Genomic DNA, 22,968 nt, shown 5'->3' with positions numbered 1-22,968 from the left:
CTCTTTTCCATATTTTCTGGGAGTTAGGACATGGCTGTATCTTTTTTTTTTTTTTTTGAGACGGAGTTTTACTCTGTTGCCCAGGCTGGAGTGCAGTGGTACGATCTCGGTTCACTGCAACCTCCACCTCCCAGGTTCAAGTGATTCTCCTGCCTCAGCCTCCCGAATAGCTGGGACTACAGGCATGCACCACCATGCCTGGCTAATTTTCATATTTTTAGTAAAGACGGGTTTCACCGTATTACCCAAGCTGTTCTCGAACTCCTGGCCTCATGTGATCTGCCTACCTCGGCCTCCCAAAGTGCTGGGATTACAGGCGCGAGCCACTACACCTAGTCCAGAATTTTCTTCCTTTTTGAGGCTGAATAATATTCTACTGTATGTATGTACCACAGTTTGTTTATCCACGTATCCATGGATGGAAACTTGTAAGCACCTTTTGATTTTTGAGCCATATGTATATGGCGACTCTTTGTTTCTAATTTTTGAAGTTTTTAAACTTAATTGACAACATATAACAGCTCTGATGCCCTGCATTCTCTTGCCTTTCTTTCTCAGGCTGCACTTACCAGTGGGCTACCATGGCCGTGCCTCCTCCATTGTGGTGTCTGGCACCCCAATCCGAAGGCCCATGGGACAGATGAAACCTGATGACTGTAAGTGACCCCCGCATCCAGACCCTGCTGGTGCCCAGCTCTTTGTTCCCACACAGTGAGTTCTGTGGCCTCACTCACAGCAGTCTTTTTTTTTTTTTTCTGGTGTTATTCCAGCTAAGCCTCCTGTATATGGTGCCTGCAAGCTCTTGGACATGGAGCTGGAAATGGTAAGTGAGCTTGGTGTTTTATTGCCACGGGATCTATAGACACCCAGCAGGAGAGCCCTCTGGGATGGCTCCCTGCACCATGAGCCGCCCACTTCTCTCCTCTTCAGCCACATTGGCAGCTGCTCTGTGTCCCCACCTGGCCGTCAGAAGGACAGTCGAGTCTCATTACTTGCAGATTCTGTATTTGAGAATTCACAACTATTTGCTAATACTTATTTGTAAGTCCAAAATTAATATTCACAGAGCTTTTGTGGGCACGTGTGGACATGCGCAGAGCAGTGAAACATGAGCTGCCTGGTGAACACGTTCCCAGGTGAGGCTGGACAAGGTGTTACTCTGCCTTCTTGTCTCAGCTCATGCTGTAAACACGTGTCGTTTGTGGTCTATTTAGTGCCATGTTTTTTGTGTATCTGTGCTTTTTTGGCGGTTTCACTGTTTTTTTATAATGGCCTCAAGTGCAGTGCTGAAGTGCCGTCTAGTGTCCGTAGCACAGGAAGACTGTGATGTGCCTAATGGAGAGAATATGCGTGTTACTAAGCTTCATTCAGGCAAGGTACAGTGCTGCTGCCTGAGCTCAATGTTCATGAATCAACAAAATATATTACGTAAAGTGTTTTTAAGCAGAAACATACATAAAACAAGGTTATATAGTTAAGTTTTGATTAGTTGATAAACACTTTCTGACCAAAGGCTTGTAGGAACCTAATCCTGTGTTGCCTCTGGGAACAGTCATTCTGTATTTGCTAATTCTGTGTTCATGATGACTTTATAAAAACTAATTACCCTGCCAGGCACAGTGGCTCATGCCTGTAATCCCAGCACTTTGGGAGGCCAAGGTGGGTGGATCACCTGAGGTCAGGAGTTCAAGACCAGCCTGGCCAACATGGTGAAATCCTGTCTCTATTAAAAATACAAAAATTAGCTGGGGATGGTGGCAGATGCCTGTAATCCCAGCTACTTGGGAGGCTGGAGCAGGAGAATTGCTTGAACTCACGAGGCAGAGGTTGCAGTGAGCAGAGATCACGCCATTACACTCCAGCCTGGTTGACAGAGCGAGACTCCATCTCAAAAACAAACAAACAAAACAACAATAACAACAAAAAACCCCAAAATAATAATTAACAGGAGTGACAAGAATTGACTGTATCAGCCCCATAGCTGGGCCCAGACAACCTCAGAACTGTGGTCACTGTAGGGCTGCATACTTTTTTAAATTAAACATTTTATTTTGAGGTCATTGTAGACTCAACATGCAGTTGTGAGAAATAATACGGAGATCCCAATACCCTTCACACAGCCTCCCCCGATGGCAGCATCCTTCGTAACCATGGTGCCTATCACAACCTGGATGTTGATGTTGGTATAGTTGGTCCTACCACCTGAGGATCCCTCATGCTGCAGGGCTGCCCATTTTCCAGAGGGGACATGGAAATCTGGGCAGCCCCCAAGGTGAGGGGACCAGGAAAGTGATGGGAAGGAGGAGCTGACCTGGGAGAGGGAGTGCTCCAGGGACCTGGCAGTGTCTTCAGCATTTCCTGGGTTGTCTGATGCCCAAGGGTGGAGTCAGCCTCCATGTGGGAAATGCAGACAGGCAGGTGGAGGGGGCTTTCCCATAGTCAGCACCTACAGTTTTAGGCGTTGCCTCAGGAAACTCTGAGTGCCTCATCACTGATGGTGTAGAAGAAGCTGTTGTGGGGCCACCGAGTCAGGCTGAGGCAGTGGGAAGCCCTGGTTGGTGGAGGCAGGCTGGAAGGCCCGTCTGCTTTTCTGGAGCTCCCTGTCTCTCCTGGGCTTCCATGTGATTTCTCTGGATTCAGTCCAGAGGAGGGAAATGAATGGGCACTGCTGAATAGCCTGTGGATAGCAGAGCATTCCCTGCCAGCCCTCTGCCTCCTCTTGCCTTAGCAAGGGTGCCATGTGAGACTTTGGGAGGGGGACTCCCAACTGAGATTCATCAGAGCAGGGCATCTGAGCCCTGGTTTGGGGCCACGGTCTTCTCTCTGGGAGAACTAAGGACTCTGCAGGCAGACACTTCACCCATGTTGGTCCCTGTTGAGAGGGGGAGAGAAAAGACAGAGAGAGTCAGCATGTGGAGAAATGGTTGGGGCAGAGAACCCAGGTCACCTGGACTGAAGGTTGTGGGATTCTCCATAAGATAGTGCTTTTGGGTTCTTTTTTATCTTGATGAAAAGTTTGCAATGTTTACTGTCACAGAACAAATACAGTGGTGACTAAGTTTTGCAAATGTCATGGCTGAGTCTATGTGTTTTCGAAAGAGATTTTCCCAATTTTTTCTTTCTAATGATGTCTGGCTAGTCTGTTGGTTCATGGACATCATGTTGGTTCTGTTTTTCTTTAGAGGTAGTGGGGTGATGGATTGGGGTTAGAGGCTGTGGGGTGTGCTCTCTCTGGCACTATTTGCTGCATGAAGGAGGCAGTCTTTTGGTTTTCATTTTAAAATTTTATTTTATTTTATTTTATTTTTTTAAGACAGGGTCTTGCTCTGTCATCCAGGCTGGAGTGCAGTGGCGTGATCTCGGCCCACTGCAGCCTTGACCTCCCTGGCTCAAGCAGTCCACCCACATAAGCCTCCTAAGTACCTGGGACTGCAGACAGGTGCCACCATGCCTGGCTAATTTTGTTTATTTTTTGTAGAGGTGGGTCTCACTATGTTGCTCAGGCTTGTCTCAAACTCCTAGGCTCAAGTGATCCTTCCACCTCAGCCTCCCAAAGTGCTGAGATTATAGACGTGAGCCACAGTGTCTGGCCTGGCTTTTCATGACATGAATACAAACTCTGATAGTTTCAGTTTTACAAGCCCCATGTAGCTGTCAAGTCTTGAAAGGCAAAGCCTGAATGGGACGAAGAGGAAAGAGCAGAGTGGTCTGGGATGCACTGAAGGGAGGGGAGGCTGCTGTGGAGCTCAGGGGCGTGGAAGGAAGGCTGGGGGCGGGGGCAGGGCACACCACTGCACGCTGCTTTCCTGAGGCGTCTACCTGACCTCTGACTTGGAAACACAGTGGATTCTTGCCAGGCCCCTGTGGCAGTCCTGATCCATGGCTGGAGTTTGGAAATACCTGACCTTTGCTCTCTAGGTGACAAGTGACCTGGGCGGGCAGATCAGCTCCAGATTCTAATGAACTCTCCCCCATGTCAGGCTTTTTTTGTAGGCCCTGGAAACAGATTGGGAGAGCCGATCCCCATTTCCAAGGCCCATGAGCACATTTTTGGGATGGTCCTTATGAACGACTGGAGTGGTAATTACTGGAGCTCTGCTCCTGTGGAGATGAGGGGAGGAGGCTGGGGACTGGGGCAATTTCATAGAAGCTGAAGATCTGGTGCAGGTCAAAAGTGGCAGTTGATGCAGTGACTGAGAGTGTGGGTTTGGGTATCAAACAAAGTTTCAGCTCTAAGAACTCAGGCCACTCACTTAATTCCTCTGAGCTCCAGTTTCCTCATGAGTGGCTAGGGACACGGCTGACACCATAACTAATATTTACTGAGCACTTATGTGTCAGGCCCTGTGCTTAACACCCTACATATATTTTCCCTCTGATCCCTACGTGGTATGTGCAATATTATCATTCCCATTTTACAGATGAGGAACAGGGAGATTTCAGTTAATTGCTAAACTAAGATTTGAAGCAAAACAGTCCAGCTTCTGAGCCTGAGCTCTCAACCCTTTGCCATACGTGGGAGGAAGGTGGCACCATAAGCCCCAGGAAGTGTCTCCCTCATAGTTTGAGGATGAGCTTCCGGTCCCTTCCCTGGGGATATCCTGACCACCATTGGGTCATCCTTCTCTTTGCTGTAGCCTGGCACAGTGGCCTCAAAGGACCTCTGTCCTTGGCATTGGATGCTCTTGCCCCTTGGTCCTGGGGCAGCCTGGCTGGGGCTGAGCTTTGTGGAGGGGGCTGTGCTGGGTGTCTGCTCCTTGGTCAAGGGCAGGAGGGGATCTTGGGGAGAGGTCCTGATCAGCCTTGGTAAGTCCCGGGTGTGCCCTTCTTCTGCAGCACGTGACATTCAGAAGTGGGAGTATGTCCCTCTCGGGCCATTCCTTGGGAAGAGTTTTGGGACCACCATCTCTCCGTGGGTGGTGCCCATGGATGCTCTCATGCCCTTTGCTGTGCCCAACCCAAAGCAGGTAAGCACATTCTCTGCAGGAAGCTCCCAAACCCAGCCCTGCTGCCTCCAAACCTGCTTGCCCACTGAGTGGACATGCCGGGCATGCAGACCATCGGGAGGGAAGCCCTGTGCCCACGGCATGCCCACAGTGGAGTGCCTGGGAGTTCCTGGCCACGATTACCTCCAGGCAGCCAGGGGGTCATTCTCCCTTATGGTTTCCCTGACCCTGGCACAGTTCTTGGAGAAAACACAGGATTTTATAACCTTAAGAATCTTGCAAGACCAGGGGATCTGGCCAGTTGGTAGGAGGAGTCCCTGCAGGTACCAACATTGCACAACCTCCCAGGTGGCCATCAAATCGTGTTCTGTGCAAATGGCGCCACCTGGATCCCAACTCATAGAATGTGGCTTGGAGCCGCATTCTATGAGTCCCAGCAGCCTCTGGTTCCCAGCACCACTGGGTCTACCACTGGGCCTAGGCCTTGACCCCTGGTCCCAGTCCCCCCTTCTCAGCCTCTTGCAATCTGCCCCACTCCATCACTGGCAACATCTGGCAACATCTGGCCAGAGTCACCTGCGACCCAATAGCCAGTGTCATGACCTTGTGTCCCCTTCAGCATGGACTTCCTGTGGCCCCTCACTCTTGCTGGCATTCCCTCACCCCTTGGCTTCTGGCATGTGACCTGTCCTCGTTCTCCAGTGTCTCTGAGTCCTCACGATGCCCCTCTCCAATTCTGACCTCCCTGTGGAGATCCAGGCCAAGCTCCCAGCCATTTGCACATCCTCACTTGAGCATCTCACCACTCATTTGCTGGGGGCCTCTAGCAACACCCTGTGCAGGTCCTGCACCCACACTGCTCTCCCGTGTTCCTCTGCCTCTGGGGTCATCTCATGTTTGCTGTGCTACAAACAACCTTGAGGTCTTTCCCTGCAAGCCAGTTCTAGTGAAGTACTGTGGGGCTTTCACACTCGCCCCTTGCTCTCTCCTTGCTGCTCCCTGCCCACCCCTGCTCATTTTCGGTGTCCAGGACGTGGCTTTCTCTCTAGCCGGCAGCGGCCCTGTCTAGTCTCCCTAGGGCCGCAAGGCCACAGCCTCTCTCTGCTTGTCCTCCAGTCATCTGCCTTCTTCCAGGTCTGTCATCACAAGGCTTTGCCCACCCTCCTCTGTGCCAGCCCTTCCTGAACACCATTTATGTACAACCATCACTACTGTTACCCCTTCTGAACTATTATTTACTTAATGTTTTTCTTCAGAGTGGCTCCCAGTTTAAAACTTAATATATTAAGAAGGGAACTTTATATTCCTACTGGCATCACTAGCTACAGTGTTTCATAACTATTAGAATCACCAAAAACGATCTCATGTCCCATGGGTGACCGATGTACCATGCTTTGGAAAACACTGCTTTTGGCCGAAGTGCAGATGTTCTGGCCCAGCCACCCAAGCTGCCTCCCTTGCTGGCTCCAGCACCAGCCAGGGCTGTCTGCTTCTTTTGTGACCCCTCTGCCTTCCAGGGGCCCTGCAATGCCCTTTCAGGCCCCAGCCTTTCCTCACAGGCCATGCTTTGTTCCCCATCTTGACCTATCTGCTGCCCACCTTCCCTTTCTCTCCCCTCCCGTGGCTTACAGGAACATCTCTGGTTTGGCTTCTGTGACATTTGACCTGCTGATGCCCCTTCCTTGGCTGCTTTTCCTGGAGCGCCACAGTATGATCCCCCCATTGCTATCCAGGGACACAGTGCTGGGACCCTGGAGAGGGAATGCTCCTGCTGTCTCAGACCCTCTGCCTGGGGGAACAAGTGCTGCCGGGGGCCTGACTGGTCTGGGGGCCCAGCCGGATGAGCTCAGCCCACCTGCCAGTGACCTCTGTGCTGTGCTTTGCCCTCCCAGGACCCCAGGCCTCTGCCGTATCTCTGCCATGATCAGCCCTACACATTTGACATCAACCTCTCTGTTGCCCTGAAAGGTATGTCTTGGGGGGATTGACATGGCCAGGAACTCTGAGGGAATGTGTGCCTGTGTGCCTTGTCCTGAAGGCTCCTGAGCTTTGGCAAGGGTGGGGGCACATGCTACAGCCCTGGAGATGTGTGGCTCTTCTAAAGGAAAGAGGGCCGGGCACGGTGGCTCACGCCTGTAATCCTAGCACTTTGGGAGGCCGAGGCGGGCGGATCACGAGGTCAGGAGATCAAGACCATCTTGGCTAGCACGGTGAAACCCCATCTACTAAAAATACAAAAAATTAGCCCAGTGTGGTGGTGGGCGCCTGTAGTCCCAGCTACTTGGGAGGCTGAGGCAGGAGAATGACGTGAACCCAGGAGGCGGAGCTTACAGTGAGCCGAGATGGCGCCACTGCACTCCAGCCTGGGTGACAGAGCGAGACTCCATCTCAAAAAAATAAAATAAAATAAAATAAAATAAAATACAGTAGAATAAAATAAAATAACATAAAATAAAATAGGAGGGGAGGGGACGCTCTGGTGCTCACTGGGAACCTAACTGGGCCCATAGGGCATTAACCCTATCACTGAGCTCTCAGTGATAGGGCTGAAAGGATGGAGTCCAGCACCTCTGTCTTCCACTTGAATCCAGTCTCCAGCCTCTCCAGGGACTGCCTGGCCCCCGCTCACATATCACTACTGACCCTCACTTCCGTGGTGGGTGGCACATTTCATTGAGTGCCTGTTTGAAAGCATGTCCTTGTAGGTCTGCTCGCAGGAGGCTTGGCTGAGCCCCTGGGGCCACACAGAGCCAGAGCATCAAGGCCCCAGATTCCCACCCTGGGCCAGCCCTGAGTGTCTTGCAGACAGGCCTGAGATCCCCACCCTGAGCCAGCCCTGAGATAGACAGGGCCCACATCTCCCTGTGGCTGCTCAGCCCAGCTCCGTGAACAGACCGGCAGAGAGTTGGTAATAAAGAGACTGGCTCTGCAGGCCATGACTCTGCTCCTCAGCTGCGGGACTTTGGGCAAGTTGCCCAACCTGGCCATGTCCTCATTTGTCATCTATGAAATGGGATAATAATGATGTTGACCTCATGGTGTGTTGTGAGGACCAAACATGTCAATTCATGCAAAGGTCTGGGACAGGGTCTGTGCCTAGGAAGAGTCAGGTGTCATTTTCCAGTCCCAATGGGGGCCCTCAGGTGGAGAGGGTTTGCCTGGTGGCCACATACAGACCCCCTAGCCACACTCTGGCCACATCTCCTTTTTAGCTACATTCCTTTCTTTTTTTTTCTCTGTCTTTTTTTTTTCCTGACACAGAGTTTCACTTTTGTCACCCAGGCTGGAGTGCAATGGTGCGATCTTGGCTCACCACAACCTTCGCCCCTGGGTCCAAGCAATTCTTCTGTCTCAGTCTCCTGTGTAGCTGGGATTACAGGCATGTGCCACCACACTTGGCTAATTTGGTATTTTTAGTAGAGACGGAGTTTCTTCACGTTGGTCAGGATGTTCTCGAACTCCTGACCTTAGGTGATCCACCTGCCTCAGCCTCCCAAAGTGCTGGGATTACAGGTGTGAGCCACCACCCCCAGCCAGCTCCATTCCATTCTTCCATCTCCTCTGTCTGCACACACCAGGCTTTGCCGTGTCTTTCTCACTGCCAGTTCCAGGGTCTCGGCCCTTCATGAGGTGGTTCCTGTCAGGAGGCTCAGTACCCTGCAGGAGTGAGGAGCTGTCGCTATGGGAGCAGGATGCTCCATGGAGAAAGGGCTGCCACAGAGAGCCTCCTGGCTGCTCATGGCCCCCTGGGAAGTTGTGCTGGGCCTGCTCTTTCAGGTTCCAGGTCAGGTAGCTGAGGCTCAGAGAGGAGAAGGATTCACCCCGAGCCACCTACCTGGCTAATGGCAGGGCTGGGACTCAATCCAAGTGTCACAAGTTCTAGGCTGGCCTCCTGCCACCCACTATGCATGCTTGGAGTGTATTTTCTATCTGGTTTCATCCTAGATGTTTCTTCCTGCCTGCCTAGAGGTGAACCCACCCAGGGGAGGCCACTGGTGGAGAAGGGACAAAATTATCCAGAAAGCATGGTGTCCAGAGATGTAGTCTTGCATTTGCAGTTCTGATGTTCTGAGTTGGGATCTGGGTGAAAGGGTCTGGGGAGGAGCAGGCTTGGGGGACCCAGAACTCGCATGGCTGAAGAGCACATTTGTTCTGTGCCACCTCAGAGGGGAAGTTAGGACCAAGGAAGGAAGCCAGGTTTTGAGGGAGCAGAGGAGCTTTCTACTTATTAGTGTTGTTCAGAAGTGGAACAACAACAGTCCGGTAACTTGCATGTAGTAGATGTTTAGTAAATATTGTTTAGTCCATTGTAAAGTAGCACATTGCCCATCACTGGAGGAGCTTGGCAGGGGACAGATGACCCAGCTATCCAGAGGACTTCTGAGGGGACAACAGGTTATCCTTGGTCAAAGGTCACGAGTAGCCTTCAAATGGCACACTATCTCCAGTGGATTTGTGGGTGCCAGGTTCACTGTGTTAAGAAGGATTCTGAGGCTGCATGTGGACTCAGAGCAAACATGCGCTGTGATCAGTTAATGCTGCCTGCTGTAGGCGTGGGAGGAGGAAGTGATGACTTGTGCGCATGTATTGGCCAACCCTGGACATCCCAGCTCTGATGTCCTAGGAGCTAATTGTTTCACAGACTTTAAGTGAAATCATGTTGGACGATGGGAAGCTTCAACCACAGAACAATTCTTTTTTTATTTTCCTCCCTGAAGCATGGAATTAAGTTTTCATCAATATTGCTTTTCTTTCCAACAGGAGAAGGAATGAGCCAGGCGGCTACTATATGCAAGTCCAATTCTAAGGTAAGTTTTGACGCTGATCAGACTGCTTCTTAGAATTGGGGGAAAGAGAGACTTTTCTTCTTGGCAGGAGCAGGAGGAGGGCATTGCTTTTGGGATATGATGATGGCTCAGCCTGTGGGCCTGGAGCTTCTATGGCCTGTCTCTTTTAGGAGTGGCCATGGGGTCACAGAGGTCTGTCAACATAGAGGCTGCATAAATGTGGCCAGGGATTTTCTTGGGGGACAATAGGTGTTCCTGTAAAGGTCTAGTTCCTGGTTTATCCTGTCCTGCCAGGGGCTGTATTGGTGAGAGTGACTTATTTTTTAAGTGAACTTTTAATTGAAGCATAATACTCATAGATAAAAATGCACACATTACTGTAATCCCAGCACTTTGGGAAGGCCGAGGTGGGAGGATCACTTAAGCCTAGGAGTCTGAGACCAGCCTGGGCAACATAATGAGACCTTGTCTCTGCAAAAAGTAAAAAAAATTAGCTGGGCATGGTAACATGCACCTGTGGTCCCAGCTACTTGGGAGGCTGAGGCAGGAGGATCACTTGAGCCCAGGAGGTTGAGGCTGCAGTGAACCATGATCACGCCACTACACTCCAGCATGTGTGATAGAGCAAGACCCTATTTCAAAAAATAAAAATTTTAAAAAGTGCATATTATACATGTATAGCTAGAAGAGTTTTCCTAAAATGAACATCCCTGTGCAACCAGCACCCAGATCAGAAATAGGACATTTCCAGCACCTCAGCAGACCCCTGGGCCCCACCAGGTCACTTAATCACTCCCTCCAGCAAAGGTCACTCCTCTCCTGACCTCTATTACCATATTTTTTTTTTCCTGTTTTTAAAGTTTTATAGAAATGGAATCATAGAATAGCATGTATTCTTTTCTAGCTGGCTTCTTTGTTTTAGTGTTATATTTGTGAGTTTCGAGCCTGTTGCTCTTTGCAGTGATAGCTCATTTTTCTCATTGCCTTCTAGTGTTGCACGGTATGTATATTCCACACTTGACTTATTTTTTTAAGTCACATCAGTTCCACAATTGATGGACATTTGGTTGTTTCCATTGTTTTTGGCTATCATAGAGTTACTGTGAACATTTTAGTACACACCTTTTGGTGCACATATGTGCACGTTTCTGTGGAGTGTATATCCAGTAATAAGCTTGCTGGGTCATAGCGTACACGTAGATTCAGCCTAGGAGTACTTCCAAACAGTTTCCTGAAGTGGTTATACCAGTATATACTCCCACTAGCAGCATGTAAGCATTTTGCCTGCTCCACATCCTCGCCAGCCCTGGTGGTGTTTGCCTTTTCATTCAAACTATGCCGGGGACTGTGACTGCAGTTTGCATTTCCCTAATGACTAATGCAGCTGGGCATGTTAGTCATATGTTTATGGTTCATTTGTTTCTTGGCCTTTTGAATATCCTCTGAATCATTGAACCATTCCTAGTTCCCCTAATTTCCCTTCTAATTTAATATTATTCTGGGCTCCTTAGGCTAGTAAGAAGAAATGAAGGGGCCTCCTTGTGGGGGCTCGTGGGCAAGAATCCATCTTTTGGGTTTCCTATGCCAGGATGTATGGCTGTAGGAATGGCGATGTGAGAAGCTGTGGCGTGGGACAGGCGTGGGTGTGCATTGCCTCTGAGTGTCTTGGGGGGCACATGGTACCTTGGACCCCTCTGCCCACAGCCTGACCTCCCATAGCTCTCCATCACTTCTTGGCCTGCCCTGACATCGTGTTTGAATCATTCAGCTCCATTGCCCAGTGTCCATCCCAAGGCCCGGCATGGGAGAATGGGAGCGAGGACTTTGTTCACAAGAAGCCTCTGCTGTGGTGAGGACTTAGACTCTCCCAGTGCAGGACTGGAGGGTGTTCCCGGGGCAGAGTGAAGTGTTTTACACATGGGCATGTTGCAGGCTGAGGGACTGAGCAGCAAGGTCAGCCCCTAGGGGATGCTGCTTGGAGAAGGTGGTCAGTGTGGGCTTGAGGTAGCAGAGGAGCTGAGGTCGGAGCTTGTGAAGGAGATGAAAGAGCTTGAGGGAGGTCTCTGGGCAGCTCCCTAGGAGGACAGTGTGTCCTTGCTATAAGGGCCTGGAGAGAGCTGGCTGGGGGAGCTCAGGACTGGGGAAAGGCCAGGGAAGGTGGTCGTGAGCAGGGCAGGCTGTGCTCAGTTGCCTCCGGGATGCTAGGCTGAGCCTGCAGCTGCTCATTCCACCTTGCGTCCGTTGCCCACAGTATATGTACTGGACGATGCTGCAGCAGCTTACTCACCACTCTGTCAATGGCTGCAACCTGCGGCCAGGGGACCTCTTGGCTACTGGGACCATCAGCGGGCCGGTGAGTATTTGGCTGCACTGAGGGCTGCCCACACAGAGCATCCCTACTCCCCACACAGCCCCGAGGGCCCTCAGCTCACCCTCAAGAAGGAATTTCAGGCCCAAGGTGGGTGTATCTCACAACTCTATCTTCCTCATAGCCTTTCTCTCTGGGTGCAGTAGGGACTTCTCATCCAGATTCAAACCTAAGGAGACTGGTGTGAGAATGGAAGCCTGAGTCTCTGCCTCTGTAGGGGAGCAGCACAGTGACATGTGGGGAGGAGTCAGGCGACAGTGATAGTGTCTTCGTTGTCACCATCTCACACTGTACCCTCCCAGGATGAGGTGGCCGTGCTGCTGTGCCCCTTCCTGCCCACTTGTCCCCCTGTAAGCCTGCGGGAGTCACAGAACCTTCGGAGACGATGACCCTGGGGTGGTGCATGCGTCAGTCACTCCCTGCAGGGGCCTGGCCGAGCCCTCTTGTTCCATGAGCTCTAGACAGGAGGGTGTTAAGCATCACAGTATCTGGGCAAACTGCAGCCTCCAGAGTGGGGAGGGGATGCTGCAGGGGGCACTGGGCACTCTGGTCAGGGATTCACTGATTCCTAAATAAGCAATGTCCTTAGTGGAACCATTGCTGTCCCCACAGGAAGAAGGGGCAGAGTTCCAGGTCTTAAAGGCATCTCTGCAGTGATCCCACCAAGGCCGAGACAGTGTTTCTGAGGGGCATGAGGGACCCTGCTGCTTCTCGGGACTCCCAGGTCTTGCTGAGCATGGTCCATGCCCGAGCCAAGGCATAAATTCATGTTATTCTTTCCTTTTCTGTGAATAAGGAGCCAGAAAGCTTCGGCTCCATGTTGGAACTGTCGTGGAAGGGAACGAAGCCCATCGACCTGGGGAATGGTCAGACCAGGAAGTTTCTGCTGGATGGGGATGAAGTCATCATAACAGGTGAGGGCTGCCAAACCCAGCAGCTCATCTTTCTCCTTGCCCGCCATGCACTGTTCTAGCTGCGGGACGCTTCCACCTGGCCATGAAGCCATCTGTTCTAATGTATCTTGACTCTGCCTCCCAGAGTCTGTGCCTGCTTGTTCTGTCCTTCCCCACAGCTATGGCTACCCAGGACTTCAAGCGTGAGTCTCCCCAGGTCAGAAAGACTGTAGACATTCTGCTTGGTCTCCCTTCTCCCTGAGCAAAATTAGAAAATCCTGGCAGGTTCCTCAGGGTCTAGACTTTGCAGCAAACCTCCTGTGCAGAAACTTGGTGAGCTATGACTAGGATCAAGGAAGGTTCAGCTGAGTTAGTGGCTGAGGCTTCCCAGCAGCCATTCCGAGGAGGCGAGGGTGCCTTTTAATTCTTCTGGGGGGCCATTCTGCCTACCACATTTTACCAATAGAGGGGAAGGGCACCATAGTGGTTAGCAGCACACTCTTTAGAGTTGGAAAGATTCAGGTCGGACTCCCAGGTCCCCCACCAGCTGTGCGACCTTCATTAAGTTATTTAACCTTTCTGAGACTCAGTTTTTCCTCATCTTTAATTTTTTTTTTTGAGTCAGAGTCTCGCTCTGTCATCTAATCTGGAGTGTGGTGGCACAGTCTCAGCTCACTGCAACCTCCGTCTCCCAGGTTCAAGCGATTCTCCTGCCTTAGCCTCCTGAGTAGCTGGGATTACAGGCATGCTAATTGTGTACATGTCAGTTTCCATGATTAACTAAAAGCTCTCCTAATAGTTTCCTAATACACCTGGCTAATTTTTGTGTTTTTAGTAGATACGGGGTTTCACCATGTTGGCCAGGCTGGTTTCAAACTCCTGACCTTGTGATCTGCCCGGCTTGGCCTCCCAAAGTGCTGGGATTACAGGCATGAGCCACCGTGCCCAGCCTTCTTCATCTTTAAAATGGAGTGAATACAATACGTAACCTGACAGCATAGTTGTAAAGATTAAATGAACTTGTTTATTCCCTTTGTAGACATTTATTGAGCACCTACTCTGAGTCCCATCTTGGGGTTCTGGTGGTAAAAAGACACATGAAGTCTCTGCTCTTCTGGGTTTATATTCCAGTGTCGTGACTGCACCATTTTACAGATGAGAAAGTGAAGGCGTAGTGGGGTTAAATGAGTTGCCCCAGATCTGCAGCCAGTAAATAATGAAATCTGGTTTCCTTTCCAGGCAGCATATCTTCAGAACCTCGGTGTTTAACACCTTTGATAGTGTCTAAAGCACCTATCAGAGGACACGTTACCTTGTGAGTGCTTAAAAATGGTGATGATGGTCGTCTTTTCATAGTTATCTTTATTGTCATTGCTGCTTTTTTCCAGAACCCAGGTTTTAGAAGGCTTTGCCTCTTGACCTCTTCTTAATGGGATCCCTGCATGAAGTGACAAGCAGTGGCACCTGCTTGCCCGGTAGAACAGCCACCCTGGGGCGAGGTAGTGCCCAGCCTCTGCACTAACACTCCATGTCCTGCTCTCCACCTGCTGACCACACATTTCCCTTGGGATGCCTAATTGTCACCCTCGCCCCTCCTTCTTTGACTGTCTTGGTACCGCTGACAATCTGTGGGCTGGAACCTTGCCCCCGTTTCATCAGCACAGTCTGTTGGGCATCCTTGGAAAATGCCCTGCCATCTCTGTGCCGCGGACCCACTCCACACCATCACCCTTCCAGGCCTGAAATCCTAGAAGAGCTTTTGCACCAGGCCCTTGCAATCCATCCTGCTCATGGTGCCTGAAAAATGAACCTTCATGTTTGCTTTTCCCATTACTCTTCCACTCAAGGTCTTCTCAAAGCTGCTGTTTCAACAAGTCAATATCTTCCCCTCTGATTCTGCTCTATCTGCTTAGTCTTATAGTCTTGTTCTAATACGTAACCCTCTGTGATAAGAGAGTTGCTTTTCTCATTACCTGCAAACTCTTGGATATACACGGGCTCAGCCCAAATGTTACCTTCTCTGGTTGCTCAGGTAGAATCAATATCTCTGTCCTCTCTGCTAGCAATTCATGGAAAATACAGAATTCTGGTTAATGGTGTTCATGTCAGTTTCTGTGCTTAACTAAAAGCTTGTGTTAGTTTTCTGTGGCCTCAGTAACATAGTACTGCAAACTTTTTGGCTTAAAACAACTGAAATGTATTCTCTCACAGTTCTATAAGGCACAAGTTCAAAATCCTCGTGTTGGCAGTGCCACGTTCCTGGAAACTCTGGGGAGCGTCTGTCCCTGGCCTCTTCCAGCTTCTGGTGGAAGCCTCTTTGGCTTGTGGCCACATCGCGCCAATCTCTGCCTCCATGGTCACATTGTCGCCTCCTCTTCTGTCTCATCTCCTTTACCTCTCTCTTATAACACACATGTGATAGCATTTAGGGCCCACCTAGACAATCTCCTCATTCTAAGATTCTAACTTAATTACGTCTCCAAAAAATTTACTATATAAGGTAACATTCACAGGTCCTAGGGATTCAGCCGTATGTCTTTGGGGGCCATAATTTAGTCTACTCCAGAGCTCTTGGAGAGCAAAGTTTAGTTCAAGTAGCAACCACATAGTGTGTGCTCAGTGTGGCTGTTGGTTAGTTCTTTGAATAAAGTGGATTTGGTAGAGAAGATGCAGACAGAGTTCAAAACAGCAGATGATACCCATTATTAGTCAATAAATACCCATTTTGCTCACATTTCTGCAGCCTAATTATACCTCTCTAATTTGCATTTGACAATATTTACTGAACATCTGCTGGTAGCCAACCATATTGTAGGCATGTCCACCTTCCTTATTTCATTTTTTACTCACAATAGCCGTTTGGTAATATATCATTGCCCCCATTTTGCAGAGTAGAAAACTTAGGCTGATAGAAGGCAGGTTACTTGACAAAAGTCCCACAACTGGGGAAGCCAGGCTGCAACCGAGGTCTCTGATTCCCCTGCTGGGTTTGTTTCTAGTCTTTCTGCGGTGCTTGCCAGACCTACCGCAGGCTTTTGGTCACGGTTCTGTGGATTGAGTGAAAGCACTTTCTGAAGTTTTGATTTGGGGAAAGGAAGGAAAGAGATGATGGCAGTAGAGAAAATGGTGGCTTTAGCTCTCTGTTGTCAGTGTGATAAGACCCCCTGACTAAGCCATGCTAGACCAGGCAGCTGTCCAGGGCCTGGAAGAAAGGAGGCTGGTATTTAGCAGTTGGAATGCACATGTGTTCTTGACATTTGAGCCAGAGAAGGATTGAGAAAGGAGCCAAGATGCCATGAGAGTCATTTCCATGTTTGTTTGTGTATACAATGCCTTGCTCCAGAAGGATTTTTGGAGGCCAGCAGAGGAATTCAGGGAAAGGCAGTTCCTTGGATCTGAAGAAGCATGTGTTGGCAAGTGAAGAGGGAAATGGGAACAGATGCACAAAATCCCCTGGAACCAAGAAAGAAGAATTATAATTTGCTAAGAGGAGAGGCATACATTATATATTAATAAAAAGAAAAAAGAGAATCTCATACAGAAGGGGACCACTGAAAAACTCAAATGAGTGCATATTGCTAAAATTTGGGCTGTGTGTTTATGGGGGAAAAGAGGGCGTAAGCAGAGGAGCAAGCAGGTGGAGGTGGTGCGTCAGCTGTGTTACCTTGTGCAAAGGTGCCCCGTGTTGGCGGACAGCTCTGCCGTCACCTTTTACGACTTCACTGGTCAGCCCTGCTGAGCTGCTTTCTTGCTTGAAAGCCACACATGGTTTCTTCAGCTCTTCCTGGCTTTCCTCCTCCTTCTCTGTACCTGCTCAGATGCCTTTATGGCTGCCTCTCATTTCCCTGCTTGCTCTTCATGGATGCTCCTTCCCCAGATCAATTTCTAACCATTGGAAATGTGATAGAACATTCAGAAGTGCTGGCATCAGCCAACGCCGCAGCACTTACTGCAGGCCAGACACTGTGCCAAGTGCTTTACCTGCAGTACATTTTCTATTCCTAACAAGGCAGCTACTTTTATTGTCTCTATTTTTCAGATTTGGAAACTGAGACCCAGAAAGATGCATATTTACCCAGGATCACACAGACGATAAAGGGTGGAGCCAGGGTTTGAACACAGGCAGCTGGGCTCCAGGAGCTGTGCTCTGAACCCTTGTGTCCTCTTGCCTCTTTAAGTGGTGCAATGAGATTCTCATTTCTGAGAGTCCAAAAACCACAAAATGTTCAGCAAGAGAACAGGTGAAGTAAACAAACCAACAATTATCAACAAAAATCTCTGATGGTCTTGGTGTAACTCATCCATCCCCTAGTCTTGCTCACAAGCCCCATCTAGTGTTCAGCTTGCAACTTGCAAGAATGTGTTCTCACAGGCATTTGCACAGATGGCTCTGCACTGCTGGACACATGCATTTCCCACTCTCCTTCAGATCTCTGATGTGTTGATAGTTGTGGTTTGTTGTGGATTCTTTCTTGGTATCTGACATGATTTGGAAACAATATCTGAGCAAAAGTCTTTCTTTCTTTCCCTGTATCTCTCAGTGGTGGCATCTGCCGCCTGGTCTTCCTGTGTCTCTGTTTATTCCAGTTTCTCTCTCCAGCTTTATTGCTTCCCTTGCCTGGCACAGAATTCCTGGGCAAGGGTGGCCAGGGGTCCCAGGGTGTAGAAGCGGTGACCCTTCTCCTTCAGGACCATGTTTGGGAGAAGGCTTTTTAAAAATGCTGCAGTTCCGAGTTAGTTGTTTTGATAGTTGTTTAATAAATGTCTGCTGGGAGCTAGTTTTACTTTAATAGGCTTTTTTTTTTTCCTCCAGTGGTGTGGATATTTCTGAGCATTGAGATGGAAAAGTGACTGACAGAAAATAATGAAACTGAGCAACAGAAGAGGCGAGGGCATAGCTCTCGACAAAGGGCATCCCTGCACGTTGTCAGCATGTGGGTCACGGGGTGCGCCCAGCCAGGGAGGCTGGCTCGACTGTGCTGGCGCCAGGGAGGGTAAGGGGCTCCAGGACCAAAACTTCTGGGAATGCCACTGTGGTGTTCAAGCTGCTGCCTTTCCAGAGAAGGAGAGTGGTCAGAGTGGCCTGAGCCGGAAGGCCCGTTCAGATGACCAGGCAGTGGAAGGGAGAGGGCTGAGGAAACATGCTGGGTTGAGCTGCTGCTGAGCAGGGGTGGCCATGAGGACCACCTCAGAGAAGCTGTACCCTTTTGGGCCAGGAGGGCTTGTTGAAGATGTTGTTGACCCCGTTGCGTGGATCCACCCTTGGTCTCGGTGTCAGACGGCCATGAGTCTTCTCAGCATTGTGCTTGGATTTTTTTCTCTTGGCTTCTGGGATCTTGTAATGCATCATTTCTCCTCTTCACATTGGGTAGCAGGAAGCACAGCTCCACGTTTGGGGCTTGCCTCCAGCAGGCGAAGGGATCTAATAGTATTTTTCTGTAACTCAAGGTCATTAGCATCCCCAGAAGTGGCTTTGCCTCCATCCTGGGCCTGGTGTCGTCTCAGTGGTGCCCTGTCACTGCCTCTTCTGGCTTTCATGTGGCTCGGGGCCTTTGAGCAGCAATTCAACCCAGGTGCCTGAAGGCCTCTGTACTGACTTGATTCTGATAAGTGAAAGTTGCTGAATACTCCTCTGTGTTACCTCATTGCCCTTAGAATGAGGTTCAAACACCTTACCATGGCTTCTCAGAGCCCTTGGTAACCTGGCTTGTTAGGGTCCCCCAAAGGACAGCCTCACTGAACAGATGTGACAAATGCATCCCGTGCCTGAGTCTCTGAGCCTTTGCACATGTTCTTCCCTCTGTCTGGAGTGGCATTTTCATGTGTCTTCCCTAATGAACTCCTAGCTACCTGTCAAGGCCCAGCTCAGATGTCCCCGCTCCCTGCTCCCTTTCCCTCCATGCTGCTCACTCAGCACCTTGTAGGCATTTCTCTGTATCTCTCATCCAGACCTCCCACTCCCTCTAAGTGGACCCCTCTCAAGGGCAGAGATGGACTTCTCTCTGCTTTTCCATCAGCCTTGTTGAAATGAAATTAAATGAATGAAACTAGTATTTATTAGTTTCTGAGATGTACTGGGAATTTCACTGAAATATTTAGTCTAATCCTTACAACCTTGAGAGATAAGCATTGTTTTTCTTGTTTGTAGATGAAGGAGGTGAGTTCCGAAGTTAAACAGCTTGTTCCCCGTCACCCAGTTCATAATGGTTATAATGACTGACACTTACAGGGTATTTCACATAGGGACTGGAGACTGTTCTCAGAGTTTTCTATGCATTTGCTCCCATCATCCTTGCAGCAGTCCTGTGTGGTGGGCACTATCATTAGATCCATTGCATAGATGAAGAAACTGAGGTCTAGAAGGACCCAAGATCACAGAGCCAGTAAGTGGAGGAACTAGGCTTTGAACTCAGGTATTCTGGCTTCAGGCTAATTGACAGAGCGAGGATTTGAACCCAAACCCGTGTGGGGAGAGTTGACCTCTGTATTAGTCTGTTTTCACACTGCTGATAAAGACATACCTGAGGCTGGGTAATTTATGAAGAAGGAGAGGTTTAATGGACTCACAGTTCCACATGGCTGGGGAGGCCTCACAATCATGGTGGAAGGCAAAAGGCACGTCTTACATGGTGGCAGGCAAGAGAGAATGAGAGCCAAGTGAAAGGGGTTTCCTCTTATAAAACCATCAGATCTCATGAGACTTCTTCACTACCATGAGAGCAGTATGGGGGAAACCACCCCATGATTCAATTATCTCCCATCGTGTCCCTCCCACAACACATGGGAATTATGGGAGCTATAACTCAAGATGAGGTTTGGTGGGGACACAGCCAAACCATATCAGCCACAGGAAAGCTGTTGAGCCTTGCAGTTACTCTGAGGATCCCTGGCTGGGAGGTGGGCCCAGGTTCTAGTCCAAGTGCTCCTGTGTGTAACTCTGCCCAGCTTCTGTGGAGGGTTATTCTTGTGTTTAAGATATGTGTGTGATTCTGATGGCACCTTCCTGCCTTGGGCCAGCCGTGTGCTGACGGGCACTGCCGCTGCCTAGGTGTTGGTTCTGGTGAGCCCAGCAACTTTGTGACTGACCCTTGTCCTCCTCTGTTCCAGGGTATTGCCAGGGGGATGGTTACCGCATCGGCTTTGGCCAGTGTGCTGGAAAAGTGCTGCCTGCTCTCTTACCATCATGAGATTTTCTCTGCTGTTCCAGAAACAAAGGGCTCAAGCACCCCTTTCAATCCTGTGACGGGGATCCTCCCTCGGGCTGTAAGCCTGGTCCTTCATTCAGTGACAAATAAAGCCATTGTGCTCTGAGGCCTGCACTGCCGCAGGTGCAGCTGTGTCCACTTATGATCGTGATTTGATCCAGTGGGTCAAGGTGTGTAAAGCCTCCCTGCCAGACATTCATTAATATGTTTTCTCACTGTTATTCATGAGGTCAAGGGTCTTTGTGGGGTTTTCTTATTAGACATCCCAGGCCTCCTGGTTTTCCATGGAATATGAAAAGAGACTGGCACCTGTAGTAGTCAGGGTTCTCCAGAGAAATAGAACCAAGGAGAAAGAGGTCGATTGATTGATTGATTGATGTTTAGCAAATTGGCTTATGGGATTCTGGAGGATGGCAAGTCCAAAACCTGCTGGGTGGGTTACAGACTGAAGACCCAAGGAAGAGCTGCAATTTGAATCTGAAGCAGTCTGCTGTCAAAATTTTCTCTTCCTCTGGGAAGTGAGTCATTGTGAAGGCCTTAAACTGATTAGATGAGGCCCAGCCACATTGTGGGGGGTCATCTGCTTTACTCCACTGATTTAAGTTTATTTCACTTAAAAAATACTTTCTTAGAAACATGTAGAATATTTGGGTACCTTAGTCTAGCCAAATTAGTACATGAAATTGCCCATCACAGCACCCTACATGTCTAGTATTTCTTGGGGCTAACGGATGAGCACATATGGGTCGTAGGCTTGGTTCATGGGCCCTGTGGCTGTGTCTCCACACTGTAAGCCTTGGGAAGAGCCTCCGAGTCATGGGTGCACACCTGAACTGTGATGATGGCAGAAAAGGACCTAGCTTTTCACCTCCTGAAAGCCCACTAGAGCCAGGAGAGTGAGCTCTGTCCCATCTCTTCTGCCCCAACCCATTGCACACAGGCAGCCCTGGTTCTACCCTAGTTCCTTGGTGACTACAGCAAGGGAGGGTGCCCTGCAACCTTTCCTGGGCCTGAGGAACCTTATACTGGGGCCTAGGAGGATAGTTGAGGATGCAGAGCCGATCCATCAGATCGCACCATTCATTCATTCACTCAACAAATCTTTATTGAGCACCTTCCATGTGTTAAGCACTGTTCTAAGGATGAGAGGCACAGCAGTAAACAGAATAGCCCATTTGAAGCTTACATTTGAGTGGAAAGAGATAGACAATAAACAGGTAAGGAAAAGACATGTGGTATGACAGATGGTAATAAGTTTTATGGACGACTGGGGGATGTGGATGCTATTGTAAATATGGTCACAGAAGGCCTTAATCCTGTAGTACCTTTCTGCTAGAGAGCTGAAGGAGTGAGGGGAGCAGGCCAGATGGATACCTGGGGACAGAGTCCTCCAGGCACAGGAATCAGCCAGTGCAAAGCCCTGAGGATGGAATATGCTTATCATTTCTAAAGAACATCAAGGAGACTGGTATTTCTCCCTTACATAAAAGCAATCTGGGGTCAGGAAGGCTGGAGCTAGTATGGCAGCTCCACAGTATCATTAAAGATACCTCTGCTCGGCCATCCTTGGTATGTGGTTTTCAGTCTTGGGGTTACCTCATGGTGCAAAATGGCTGCTGGAGCTCCAACTAGTATACCTAAGTTCCAGGCCAGCAGAAAGAGACAACAAAGAGGTGAGAATTGGGAGGATGGAAGGGCAGAACTCCTTCCTCCTGAGTTAGGTCACTTTAAGCAGCTTTCCTGGTGGTCCCATACCACACATTTCTTACGTTTCATTGATGTAAATTTGGTCACAAGGCCATACCTCATTACAAGAAAGCCTGGAAATACAGTATTTCATCTAAACACATTGCTTGCCCTGTGAAAATTAGTTTGATTGCCCTAAAAGAAGGGGAGAATGAACACTGGGGGACAATTAGTAGTCTCTGCTACATGCAGGCTTGGAAATATCACACTCTGAGGCTGAACTGCTCCCCATGGACTTGACTTCCTAGAGCTATGCTCTAGGGCCATATTCTCCAGTGCTTTGCTGATTTCAGTGGAAATGCTGTATAGGGCAGCTGTCAGTCGGGTGTCCCAGACGTTACTCTCCAGATCAGACTGATGTAAACACTTATTTGAATTTGGAAGACCAAAGCCTTCCCCAGGATTTTTCTGAATTCCTGGGGCTTATGTTCCCAGGGTGACATCTGCTTCTGTTGACTCAGCTAAAACCCCTGCTCTCTAGACTGTGTTCTGAGATTGTTCCTGAAGCCTTCTCTCCTGGCATCAACCCACAGGAGTGACTCATCTTTTTCTCAAAGCCCTCACCTGCACATAGATAAAAGGCCCTCATGCTCTGCACAGTAGGTCTTTACTGGAGATCTCTGGGTCATGGGCAAAGGTCACTTAAAATCATTATTAATCCACTTGTTCCCACTGGCACCAGAGAATGCCGATGTCATCAGTTGAGATCACACGCTTATTCCCTTTTTGGGCATTTAACGCACTTAAAGGGCTTGGTGATGTTGGGAAAACCCAATGGACCTGCACCAGAGTCTGAAACATACACAGGGCAGAAAGAGCCAGAAATGTTCCTGGCACCAGATTCACTTAAGAAACCAAACTAATGGATGTTAATTCTGGGTCCAGCCTGGGCTTTACTTGGCAATTACTTTTCCCTAATCTTCAGTGGCAAGAGCCTCTTTGTTTTACTGTCTCCAACTCCAGAAGTGCTCACTGCCAGCCCCACATGACAAGTGACTTTAATGGTCTTTAGTTTTAGAGATC

General features: G+C 49.4%; 1 protein-coding gene across 6 annotated transcripts in view; it reads left to right on the top strand.

Annotated features, from left to right (window-relative positions):
• Positions 1-20,327, top strand: part of FAH (fumarylacetoacetate hydrolase) — a 36,016-nt gene extending 15,689 nt beyond the window's left edge. For 5 of the 6 annotated variants that reach the window (XM_017886817.1, XM_017886819.1, XM_017886816.1 and 2 more), the window contains 10 exons: positions 559-656; positions 771-823; positions 3,981-4,080; positions 4,837-4,967; positions 6,839-6,914; positions 9,708-9,754; positions 11,502-11,582; positions 11,985-12,086; positions 12,898-13,015; positions 20,102-20,327. In XM_017886817.1, coding sequence (XP_017742306.1) covers positions 559-656; positions 771-823; positions 3,981-4,080; positions 4,837-4,967; positions 6,839-6,914; positions 9,708-9,754; positions 11,502-11,582; positions 11,985-12,086; positions 12,898-13,015; positions 20,102-20,181 — 886 coding nt within the window. In that variant the 3' untranslated portion in view covers positions 20,182-20,327. The remainder of the gene's footprint in view (positions 1-558; positions 657-770; positions 824-3,980; positions 4,081-4,836; positions 4,968-6,838; positions 6,915-9,707; positions 9,755-11,501; positions 11,583-11,984; positions 12,087-12,897; positions 13,016-20,101) is intronic. The other variant, XM_017886820.1, reaches the window with a different exon arrangement.
• Positions 20,328-22,968: the final 2,641 nt, after the last annotated feature.

Source organism: Rhinopithecus bieti, unplaced genomic scaffold (assembly GCF_001698545.2).
Source record: "Rhinopithecus bieti isolate Rb0 unplaced genomic scaffold, ASM169854v2 scaffold_15087, whole genome shotgun sequence".
NCBI lineage: Eukaryota > Metazoa > Chordata > Mammalia > Primates > Cercopithecidae > Rhinopithecus > Rhinopithecus bieti.
Note: the sequence above shows the minus strand (reverse complement) of the source record. Positions and strands in the feature narration are given on the sequence as shown.